Source organism: Alosa pseudoharengus, unplaced genomic scaffold (genome assembly GCF_046254945.1).
Source record: "Alosa pseudoharengus isolate Yale_2024_CS ecotype anadromous, Long Island Sound unplaced genomic scaffold, YU_APseudo_1.1 YU_APseudo_1.1_scf_8, whole genome shotgun sequence".
Classification (NCBI taxonomy): Eukaryota; Metazoa; Chordata; class Actinopteri; order Clupeiformes; family Clupeidae; genus Alosa; species Alosa pseudoharengus.
In genome coordinates, this window is record NW_027468870.1 from 7836704 (window position 1) to 7849203 (window position 12500).

The 12500-nt window shown below is 47.2% G+C and overlaps 1 protein-coding gene across 5 annotated transcripts in view; it reads left to right on the plus strand.

Moving 5' to 3' along the window:
• Positions 1-12500, plus strand: part of tenm2b (teneurin transmembrane protein 2b) — a 153215-nt gene that overhangs the window by 116707 nt on the left and 24008 nt on the right. For 4 of the 5 annotated variants that reach the window (XM_076275117.1, XM_076275118.1, XM_076275114.1 and 1 more), the window contains 3 exons: positions 3235-3357; positions 5962-6167; positions 12386-12500. The exon at positions 12386-12500 is cut by the window's right edge and continues 81 nt beyond it. In XM_076275117.1, coding sequence (XP_076131232.1) covers positions 3235-3357; positions 5962-6167; positions 12386-12500 — 444 coding nt within the window. Of the gene's footprint in view, positions 1-3234; positions 3376-5961; positions 6168-12385 lie in introns of all 5 variants that reach the window. The other variant, XM_076275115.1, reaches the window with a different exon arrangement.

The window sequence follows — 12500 nt, forward strand, 5'->3', positions numbered from 1 at the left end:
GTCTGTCATCACCTAACTGCATTCTTGATGTATTTTTAGTCTCTGAATCAGCATGATCTGCCTGCTTCTCCAACTCTGCCCTCTCCCTGCATCTTTCTCTCAATCTTTCCATCATCCCTTCTTTTCTCTATCCCTCTCTCACTCCTTCTGTACATCTCCCTCTTTCCCTCTCTCTGTCCACTTCCATCCCTCTCTTCCTCCCTCTCTTCTCTCTCCCTCTCTCCATCTCCCTTACCCTTTCTCTTTCCCTCTCCATCTCACTTTCTCCCTTTCTCTCTGTCCCTCTCTCCCTTTCTCTCTCTCTCCCTTTCTCTCCCTCCCTCTCTCTCCTCACACTCCCAGCAGCACAGGCCTCTAACGGACCATATGGGTCAGCACGCGTCCCTCGGTCAGGCCACTGCGTTTGGCACCGCCGGAGCATGAATGCCTATGGACGCCGCTCGCTTTGCCAGAACTGGCCACTAAAACAAATGACTTGCTTTGTGTGTAATAATTGTCAGCTACGCCCTTGACTGGTCGGCGGCCTCCCATGGACAGCAGCGCCCGGCGGACACAGCGTCAGTGTTATCTCGGTGGCACAGTTTATCACGGCCGCCTCCGCGTGATCCTGTAATCAGTTCGGAAACAGCTTCTCTCTCTCAGAGGGATAGACCGCTGGAAAGTGCATCGTCAGCTAGATGGAGAAAAACCTCTGGGAGTACGTCCAGTAGGAGCCGTTTCAGTCCCTCTCGCTGTCCCTTCATCTCCTTCTCTTCCTGTTTTGGACTTTGGTGCCGTTCTTGCCCAACTGACTTCGCACTCGCTCCAGAGAACACAGATGCGGCTTCTTTGATTGTACCTGAGTAATATTATAAATCACTTTGATGAAGTGAATTATACATTGAGATTACATATTATGTGCCACCTCATGAATTCCTAATCTATCGCATTCGTACCTAAATTATTCATGCTTATTGCTGGGCTGAAAGTGAGTTTGTCGTCGAATGACCCCCCCCCCCCCCCCCCCCCCTCCCGAAGCGAGCAGCGAAGCGACAGACCGAGTTTACCGAGTCCGCTGCCAACGGGCGTGCAGACCCCTCCCACCCCTCCCCCTGCTCTATCTGACCACCGTAAATGCCTGCTGTCGCCCTCTGGTCACTCTGTGGGGATTTCTCTTCCCCACCAAGCCCTCAGGCTCCCCCTCACAGGCAGATGAGCAGGGGCTTTTTCCTCCATTCCATCTCTAGCATTTAGCACCAACAAGGCAACTCTGTGGGGCATCATAACAGCAGAAAGCATTCCTCTCTCCTCTCCCCCACTCTCTCCTCCTCTCCCCCACTCTCTCCTCCTCTCCCCTCCTCTCTCCTCTCCCCCACTCTCCTCCTCTCCTCTCCTCTCTCCTCCTCTCTCATCCTCTCTCCTCCTTTCCCCCATTCTCTCCTCTCTTTTCCTCTCTCCTCCTTCAATGCCGAGGCTACTCCCCTGAGCACAGCAGCAGCAGCCTTGGGTTTCTAGACACTGATGCCCCCCTCCCTCCACCTTAGTAATATTTCAGAGGGTAAACACTCCTCTCTGTGACTGGGAGAGTGCTGGGGAAGCGGCGGAGCCCTGCATGTTTCGGCTTTAGCAGAACAACGCCGCCATCCCCGACCCAGCCATGATCTAATGGCTCTGATAATGCCGCACAGGGAGGAGCACGCTAGCATGAAAAAGCACACACACGCACACACACACACACACACACACACACACACACACACACACACACACACACACACACACACACACACACACACACACACGCACGCTGCCAAGATCAGAGCTCTCATGTCAAGTGAAGAGTGCCCTCCACTGGCGGAGTGACCCACGTTTCTCAGAGAAGCCTTCACTGCAGTCATCAAGCACAATACACAGAGGCCACGGCTCCTAGGGAGCCTGAGACAGCCCGAATGAGCACAGTCACTTCTGGTGACAGCAGCCTGGCAGCTTTACTGCCTTTGTATTACTGTGATGGAAGTACACACACACACACACACAAACATTGCTACACAGACACACCAAATTGTTACACACAGACACACACCACACACACAGGCACATGTTCATGCTCACCTATGTGCATGCACACGCACGCATGCACGCACGCACACACACACACACACACACACACACACACACACACACACACACTCACATCCCCACATCCAACTACACAACTGTAAGCAAGATTCTCATTTATGGAGAAATTAAACGGCTTTCATATGACACAGTAAGACCCAAGGTCAGCATGCTTTTGAATGTTATTTCATGCATGTCAGTTGGAAGCACTACCCTGGGCTGGGTGAAGGAGAGGTTGGGTGAAATGAAGAGCGTAAGAAAAGCTAAATCGAATAGATCTAAACGATACTGAAGTCTCTTTGTGTGCTAAATTTCTTGTGTATGTATTGTAGTGTGTGTGTGTGTGTGTGTGTGCGCGCGTGTGTGGCAAGGTACAGGAGTCAGCGCTTTCTTTTGCCCAGTAGACCTCATACAGAACTGATGTGTGGAGACGTTTGTTCATTCTTTCCTCCTAAGCCATTTTCAACCAGCCTCATTCTCCATGTGCTGTGAGATGGAGAGGTGGATGGAGCTGGGCTGAGCTGGGCTGGGTGGAGGGGGTTAGAAGCAGCGGGGGAAGAGCCATCGATTTTGGAGGGATGAGATTTAGGTGTGATGGCCGAGTGAGGACGAAGGTGAGTCATTATCACCGATACTGCAGATGTCTGCATCCTCCTCACAGAAGGACAGAGAGAGGGAGGGAGAGAGAGAGGGAGGGAGAGAGAGATGGAGGGAGAGAGGGAGAGAGAGCAACAGAAAGAGAGGTGGCTAGCACTATGAGCTGTGTGCAGAGGCAATGCTCTCTGTACTCCCATAAGCTTGACAGATGCATTAACTTGCTCTGCAATCATAGTCTCTGCCCTCTGCACGGTGCCGCCCTTAAGTTCTCCTCACAGCAAGTACACAAACATGGTCAAGGCCTTTCTGGTGGTCCTAATGCACTACACGCCTTTCTGGTGGTCCTAATGCACTACACGCCTTTCTGCCCCAGAAGGAGTTCTCAGAGCCCTAAAAGGTCATGCTGGGAAAATCTTCCTGTGCAGTACCTCTGCTTTCATAGCAGTTGTTGTCTCCCCACAAAAATACTAAATGTTGCACTGATGGGGAAACCCCTCTGTTTTACTGAGGTAACGTAATGCTCTCCATGTTTTCCCACAGCACTGAACCTGCTCGGCCTCAACTGGCAGCTGAAACGCACTGACGGGCACCTGGTGAGCACCCGCCTCAGCACGGCCATTGCGGGCATCGGCGACGTGGCAACAGTGCCCTCCGGAGGAAGAGGTAAGAGCCCCCTGACAGGTTCGGGCAAAACTGACCAAACGCACGCACACACCCCTTGAGGATCAATAAAGTATCTATCTATCTATCTATCACACGCACGACTGAACGAACGAACGAACAACATGGCGGCCATGAGCCCAGGCACGACGCAGAGGACAGAATTCATTACAAAGGACCCTTTTCAAGTCCGCTGAAAGATAAACTTTAAATTGAATCCGCCGACGCACAAAGGCGCGCTGGTGTGATAACGGTGAAACGCCATATTGCCCCCCGCGGTCGCGGGGACATGTCTGGCCACGAATGAAGAATGTCTTAATTTCTCTGAGCGGCATAACGAAACCGTCCTCCACGCTGCATCTGTCTGATCCACAGCAAGGAGGCGGCGAGTGGGCGGCAGGCGCTGTGAAATCGCTTTGGAGTCGAGAGAGCTGTGAACTCTCTTTTTTTCTCTCTCTCTCTCTCTCTCTCTCTCTCCTCTCTCTTTCTTTCTTTCGTTCTTTCGTTTTCCTACCCGCCTCTGAAGTTTTTTTTACTTCTCTCTCTTTGTTACCCACACCGGCTTGCTTGTTTGGCTTTGATAGTGGGAGGGTGGAGAATCTTGGCAAACTTGCCTGTTGGCGTCTCTCTGTGATGAAGATGCGGCTTGTGATAGCAAGAAGTATACACTGGGCTCTATCACAGGCTCTTGTTTATGCCGTATGCATAGCAGCCTAACACTAGGAAACACCAAGATGGAAGACTTTCACATTTCAAGAGAACTGCTTCCACTCGAGATATAACCGATAAACACTGTCGATGTGTGGCTCTTGTAGCTCCACCAAGCCTGTACTCTGCTTTGAGGAGCTTTTTTCCCCGCCTCGCCTCCCCACAGGGACACCATCTCCTCTATTTGCAGGGCCTCAGTAATATTAATGAGTGGTGCCAAACTGACCTCCCATATGAGCTGCAGGCAGGCGGGTGGGGTGGGGGTGTGGAGCGGGGATGGAGGGGGGGTGTTGGTGGGAAAGGCGCGGAGCAAGGGTGGGGGGCGGGGGGGGGTTGGTGAGTTTTTAAGCTGTCATTTATCATCGACTCCCCCCTGTCAGAGGCTGCGTCTCCTGGAGTAGATCGGAGCTGACTGGTGCAGAAATGGCATCTCCTCCACCGCTGCTGCCGCTGCCGCGTTGCTCTGAGGCCTCACGCTGCTATTTTAAATGCAGCCCGAGGATCTGCAGCCAAGGAGGCGAGAGTGTGCCGGCGCTTATCGGCTCCCATCAGACACGGCCAGCCACACGCAGATTGACGCACAGCACCCGCCACGCTCTGCTCTGTGTCTCCCTGCACTGCGGGATGTGTGAATGCCAGTGTGTGTGTGTGTGTGTGTGTGTGTGTGTGTGTGTGTGTGTGTGTGTGTGTGTGTGTGTGTGTGTGTGTGTGTGTGTGTGTGTGTGTGTGTTTGTGTGTGTGTTTCTCATTTGTGTATGTCTGGTTTGTGTGTGTGTGTGAGTTATCATTATATGCCAATGTGGTATGGTGTATGTGTGTGTACAGTATGTATTTGTTTTTGCATATTCGTGCATTTCTGTGTGTGCATCCCTATGGGAGTGTGTGTACACAGGTGTGCTCAGGTATAGCAGGTATACATTTTTGCTTGTTTGCTGACTTTCCTCATCATCCTATAGAGATGTAGCGCTACATCTCTAGAGCAGCAGTCTGAATCTGTGTGTGGGAGCCAGTGCGCAGTGAGGAGGGGGCAGAGTCCCCTGAGACTGCAGTGACAAACAGGTGTGGGAATTCATGTTGCCCCCCACACCTCCCAACCCTTCACTCCTCACCCGTCTCCAGGGGTATCAGGCATTAATGTTGCATGTGCCCACCTCGACATGCCCGAGTGGGGTGGGGGTTGGGGGTGGGCATGAGTGGGGGAGTTGGTTGAGTTGACAGCTTCTGTTTGTGCAAGGGACGATGCTCCTTCGCAACTCTCTAAACACACACACAAACACACACATACACACACACACACTCTCTTTCACGAGTCACAACTGACGAGCTGTGCACTGCATGTGACTGTGATGGTGATTGGAGTTTGGCTGACACATTCATTCTCCGCCGAAAGTGTTTTCTTTAAACCTCTCGTTGTTTGGTGGCAGTCTACTCCGACAGTTCCTTTCTCTGCCCCCCACCCCCCTTTTTTTAAGAAAATGGACAACGTGACAGGGTTTAGAAAATATGGGTAGTTGTGGTTTGGGTTAGCATAGATTGGATTTCTATTTATCGTCGTGTCGATAGGTAATGTCTTTTGGAGCAATTACCTATACAAAGGGTTTCTAAAAATAATGGTTTTATTATTTTAATGATACTTTGATAATGATGCTGATTTTTGTAATGGCTACTTAAGTGTCTCTCTCTCTCTTGCTCTGTCAAATTTAAATTCATATTCAAGTGTGTGTTGGTGTATTTGCACCCCAAGGCACAATAAAACAGCACTATAATTTGTACTGTCACAGCGATGAACAACAGAAAAAAAGAAAAGAAGAGCAGAATAAGCAGCGAAGACTAAGAATAAGAAGCGTGTCCGCTCTCTCCCTCTCCCTCTCTCTCTCCCTCTCTGCCTCTCCCGGTCAGGGCCATGGATGTTCCGGAACAGCAGCATAAACATGGGCGAGCTGGAGGTGGGCCGGCGGGTCGGTCAGGACGTGCCCCCGGGCGTCTTCTGGAGGTCCCTGCTGCACCTGCGCCAGCCGCTCTTCCTCAAGTTCAACATCTCCCTTGGCAAGGACGCGCTGTTTGGCGTCTACATCCGCAAGGGGCTGCCGCCCTCCCATGCCCAGGTGCCCACCCCACTTCCTGTTTCCTGTTCCATCCAACACATTTAAACCTGTGTTCCAAAACAGAATTAGCATAGTAAACAGATCCTTGAATACCACTTCTCTGTCTTTTTCTCTAAACACTACTTCTCCCTCTCTCCTTTGGCTCTTGCCTCGTTCTCTTTCTCTCTCCTGCTCCCTCTCTCTGTCCCTCTCTCTCTCTCTCTTTCTCTCACTTTGTCCCTCTCTCTCTCCGTTGGCTCGTGTTTCTCTCTCTCCCTCTCTCTGTCCCTCTCTCTCCCTCTCTATCCCTCTCTCTCTCTCTCCATCCCTCTCTCTCTCCCCTATGGCTCTCGGTCCCTCTCTCTCTCTCCCCTTTGGCTCTTGTCTCTCTCTCTCTTCTTTGGCCTTTCTCTCCGTCTCTCTCTCTCTCTCTCTCTCGTTTGGCTCTTGTCTCTCTATCTCTCTCCATCCCTTTCTCTCTCTCATTTTGCTCTTGTCTCTCTCTCTCTCTCTCTCTCTCTCTCTCTCTCTCTGTGCGCATGGACTGAGTGAGTGGGCGGAGCCGGAGCGTCTGTGAGTGAACGCTGTGTGAGTGAGGCCGCTGTGCCTTTTCTTACCTGTCTTCTCTTTCTTACTTTTTCTATATTTTTTTCCTTTTGTTGTTTGTTTGTCTTGTATGTTTTTGGGTTTGTAGGGTTTGGGGTTAGTGGAGTGCGTGTGTTTTTGTGGTTTTACCTGGGCGTCAGCTCCTGGTTTGGAGTATGGCTGCCTCAGGTAACACTAGGGGAAAGTTTGTTTGTCTCACGCGGCGGCATGGTATAAAGATATCCTCTACCGCCAGCGTAGAAGAGTGTAGCCTGGCAGTAGGTGAAATAGTTGGGCATGACAAAGTTTTGTCTGCTGCTCGTATGAATCAAGCAATCGTTTTGTTCCTTGAGTCCGTGGAATTGGCCAACTTAGTGGTTGAACGCGGAGTAGAAATTGATGGTATTTTTACCTCAGTACTCCCTTTGTCTACCCCATCTAGGAAAGTAATACTTTCAAACATACCACCTTTCATTAGTGATGACATTCTTGTCCAGTCCCTATCCCGCTACGGCAAATTAGTTTCCCCGATCAAGAAGATCGCCATTTCCACGAAGTCCCCACTTTTAAAGCATGTGGTATCTTTTAGGCGATATGTTTACATGGTTTTAAACAACAACACAGATGATCTTGAGTTGACTTTGAATATCCAGGTTGATGATTTCAATTATGTCATATATGTCACGAGTAATCTGATGAGATGTTTTGGTTGTGGTTTGACGGGTCACCTAGTGCGTGCCTGTCCAGAAAAGTGCACCAATACTACCGCCAATGTCAATGGTCTAAATGAGAATACTGGGGAGGGACAGTCTGCCAGTGATGAGGCGCCCACAAATGGTGGGGAGGCTGGGGTGGATGGTGATCAGTCACCAGGGGAAGGTTCTTCTAATGCGGATACACCTGAAGTTAGACCATCAGATCAGGATGTGTCTGATGAGATAGTAAGGGACGGAAAAGAGGGGGCCGAGGCTGAAGCTCCAGAAAATAACGTTATGCATACTGATAACTCACTGAATTCCAACGTACTAGATCTTTCGCAGGACGCTTGCGGGGAGGACAGTCAGATCATGGAAACAGAGGAAGTTCCCTTTAAAGTTCCAAAAGGTCTGAAGAGGGAAAGGGTGCGATCTGAGTCTCATAAAAAGGCAAAAAAGAAAGATCTGGTTGTCGACGTTATTTCTACGGATGCAGAGAGCGAGGGGGAATTTTCTGATTGCAGCCTAAGGTGCAGTCTTCCCCAAAGCGGCTATACAGGACGCGAGTACACTGTGGATGATTTAAAAACGTTTCTGAAGCAGACTAAAAATGCTAGGTGTGTTCAAGTTGACGAATATTTTCCCGATGTTGAACAGTTCATCGCTAAAACGAAGCTGTATATGGCCGAAGGTAGCTTTACTAGGCAGGAGGTCTACCGTTTGAATAAATTTCTCACAAAACTTAGAGCTCTGTTGAACGCTGATAGCCAGTCCACCCCAGCCCCTGTTAATTCCCAATGAATATGTTCTTTTTTTGCACTTTTTCTTTTATACTTATGAGTGGGTTTCAAATTGCTTCGCTTAATTTGAATGGAGCAAGAGACCGCACAAAGAGGGCGATGCTTTTTGAAACAATTAAAGAAAAAGCTATTGATGTTGTCTTTGCGCAGGAAACCCATACTGACGCAAGCAATAGCTCTGATTGGGCATTAGAATTTGGGGGGTTATCGATCTTAAGTCATAATACCTCAACTAGTGGTGGTGTTGCTATTCTTTTTTCAAGTAGCTGTATCCCCTGTTCATATGAGGTTGATGAAGTTGTTAAAGGTAGACTCTTGAGAGTCAGAGCTCAATTTGAAAATACTTTTTTTGTTTTTGTATGTGTCTATGCCCCAACGGTGGGGAGGGAGAGAATGATTTTCTTGAGTATCCTGGATGATCTGTTAAAGAATTGTGATTCTGGGGAGTGTTTACTTCTTGGTGGGGATTTCAACTGTACTGAGCTGGCTATTGACAGGAATCATGTAGAGCCTCATATGCCATCACGTAGAAGGCTCATTGAGATAATGAAGTCCCACGACCTTTCTGATTTATGGAGGAACTTTCATATAAAACAGAAACAGTACACATGGGTCCACTCAAATAATAACATTTTATCTCTGGCAAGATTAGACAGGTTCTATACCTTTAAACACCAGTTCAGTTATTTTAGAAGCTGTCTCATCCTGCCAGTAGGTTTTTCCGATCGATCATAGTATGGTGCTTTGTAATTTTTTTGTTAGTGCCACCAGATATAAGAGTGCATACTGGCACTTTAACACTAGTCTTTTGAATGATGGTAATTTTAGGGATGTTTTTAAGTTTTTCTGGAATGATTTTAGATCCACAAAGCAGTCTTTTCAGTCTGTGCAACAGTGGTGGGATTTTGGAAAGGCCCAGATAAAACAGTTGTGTCAGCAGTATACTTCCTGTGTCACGAGAGATATAGCTCAACGCATGAAATTGTTGGAAAATGAGATACTGGAGCTCCAAGTTTTAGCTGAAAGTACAGGTAATCAGTCATATATGGAGAATTTGAAAACAAAAAAGAATTGTTTGGCCAACTTGCTGGGCATTAAAGCACAAGGAGCTCTGGTCAGGTCTCGCTTCCAGTGTGCAGAATTAATGGATGCACCTTCCAAATTCTTTTTTAATCTGGAAAAGAAAAATGGCCAAAAACGGCTTATACATGCTTTGGTTTCAGAAACTGGAGCCCTCTTATCTGACGATAAACAAATTCGTAAGAGAGCAGTTGATTTCTACAAGGTTTTGTATAGGAGTGAAATCTCCTATGAACAGGCCCTTGACAGTCCTTTTTTGACGAATCTTCCTAAGGTATCTAGAGAAGCTAATTGCGACCTTGGAAGGGTGATTACCCTGGACGAGTTGGAAAAGGCCCTCCATGGTATGGAGTGTGGCAAGGCACCGGGGATCGATGGTCTGCCGGTTGACTTTTATAAGTCTTTCTGGACAGAAGTAGGCGCAGACCTACTGGTCGTTTTGAGGAACAGCTTGGCCAAGGGGCAGCTGCCACTCAGTTGTCGCAGAGCAGTTCTTACTCTGTTACCGAAGAAGGGAGATTTGAAGGATATCAGGTCATGGAGACCCGTGTCTGTTCTATGTGCGGAATATCGGCTGCTCTCTAAGGTTCTTGCTAATAGACTCAGTGAAGTTTTAGGGGAAGTCATTGCACCTGACCAGACCTACTGTGTGCCGGGCAGGCTTATGTATGACAATATTTCTTTTATTAGAGACGCTTTGGAAATTGGTAAACTTTTACATTTGGACTTTGGCCTAATTTCTGTTGATCAGGAAAAAGCGTTTGATAGAGTTGAACATAATTATTTATGGAGCGTCTTGACTGCTTTTGGCTTTAATCCTGTTTTTATAAAGAAAATTAGAGCTCTATACTGTGACAATGAAAGTATTCTGAAAATTAATGGTGACTTGTGTGCTCCTTTCAAGGTTTTTAGGGGAATTAGACAAGGATGCCCCCTCTCTGGAATGCTATACTCCTTAGCTTTTGAGCCCCTGTTAGTACAGTTAAGAGCCAAACTAAAGGGTGTAACTCTGCCTGAGTGTAACATCTCTTTGAAGCTATCAGCTTATGCAGATGATGTAGCTATTCTGATTGAAAGCCAAAGGGATGTGGACACCATGTTGAAGGTTTTTACTGATTTTAATCTTTTATCATCTGCCAGAGTTAATTGGGGAAAAAGTGTGGCCCTGTTGGCTGGAAAATGGCCTGATGGCACACCGTGCCTCCCAGGTGGGTTAACCTGGTCTAGGGACGGGTTTAAATATTTGGGTGTGTTTCTTGGAGACGATAACTTTGTTCTAAGGAATTTTGAGGGGATTGTTGAGAAGGTTAAGGGGCGTCTTGGCAAGTGGAGTTTTTTAATTAAAAAATTGTCCTATAGGGGCCGTGTTCTAATAATTAACAACCTGGTGGCTTCATCCCTTTGGCACAGACTTGCATGTATAGACCCTCCAGCACATGTTTTATCTAAAATACAATCTATTCTGGTTGATTTCTTTTGGGATGGTCTACACTGGGTCCAACAAGGCGTGCTTTTTTTATCCAAGGATGAGGGTGGACAAGGATTGGTCCACCTGCAGAGTAGGGCAGCAGCCTTTCGTCTTCAGTTCATACAGAGACTTTTGGATGGACCTGTAAATTCCAGTTGGAAGGCTGTGGCTTGTGCCATCCTAAGAACTTTTGAAGGCTTGGGTCTGGATAGGACCCTCTTCTGGATGAATCCTGCCTTAATGAACTTAAACAAGCTCCCTGTGTTTTATCGCAATACGTTTAAAGTATGGAGTCTTTTGAAAGTATGGAGACCTCAGAATACAAGCTCTCTCTTTTGGCTTTTGCAAGAGCCATTGATATATGGTTCATGTTTGGATCTTATGCACGAGAAGCATTTTCCTGCTTTTAGTGGGATGTTTTGCAAAGCGCGGGTCATCACTTTGAGGGACCTCCTGCCTTTAGCTGGGCCAGGTTTTGAGAATGCTGAAGGAGTGGCAGAACACATGAAAATGAGATCCATCCGTGTAGTTAACAAATTCCTCTTGGAATTGCGGTCCCGTTTCACAGATGCTAGTCTAGCAATGTTGGATCAGTATGCCAGGGGTTTAGTTATGCCAAATGAATGTGATCCTGTTCCATGTTTTAGTGTGTCCTCTGAATTTTGTAATGTCTTTTTGAAGGTTGAAGATTTTGTTTTTCTGGGTCCAAATCGCGCCTCTGGAAAGGCACTTTACAATCTTTGTGTAAAATCTCTAAATAGGAGGTGTTTGGAGTCTAGAGTTGACACACCTTGGCGTGCTGTTCTACATGTAGAACAGGATGTCAAACCACACTGGAGATCCTTTTACAAGTCACCATTAATTAAAAAGGTGGGGGATTTACAATGGAGGATCTTATATGGTGCAGTTGCTGTAAATTCTTTTGTTTGTGTTTTGAATTCTGATGTGAGGCATGAGTGCCCGTTTTGCAATGACAGGGAAACTGTTTTTCACGCTTTTATGCAATGCACACGCTTGATGCCTTTATTTTCCATTTTACGGAAACTGTTCACTTACCTTAATGAAATTTTTTCAATGGAAACTTTTATTTTTGGTTTTAAATATGTACAGAAGCGAAGGCACAAATGTCAATTGCTGAACTTTATAATTGGACAGGCTAAGATGTCTATATATGTTAGCAGGAGGAATAAGGTTGAGCATAACTCAAGATTTGATCTTTTGATGGTATTTGCAATCTTGGTGAGATCAAGGATTTTAATTGATTTTGGTTTTTACAAGGAAATGAGTGATCTTGAAACCTTTGAGAGTATATGGTGTCAGGAAAATGCTCTGTGTATGGTTGTAGAGGATAAAGTGCAATTTAATACTTTGTTAGATGTTCCTGTGCCTGCTGTTTAACATACATAACTAGATGTGTCTTCTATTTATTTACATTTTAATCATTCATCTTTGAGATGACTGTGACTTTGTATGTCTTTTAGTTAGTTGTAAATAAAGGTTTTTATAAATTCAATTCTCTCCCTCTCCGTCCCTCTCTCTCTCTCTCTCTCCATCCCTCTCTCTCTCTCTCTCTCTCTCTCTCTCTTGTCTTTGGCTCTGGTGTCTTGGCAGTATGACTACATGGAGCGTCTGGACGGTAAGGAGAAGTGGAGTGTGGTGGAGTCGCCACGGGAACGGCGCAGCATCCAGACGGTCATCCTCAACGAGGCCGTGTTCGTGCGCTACC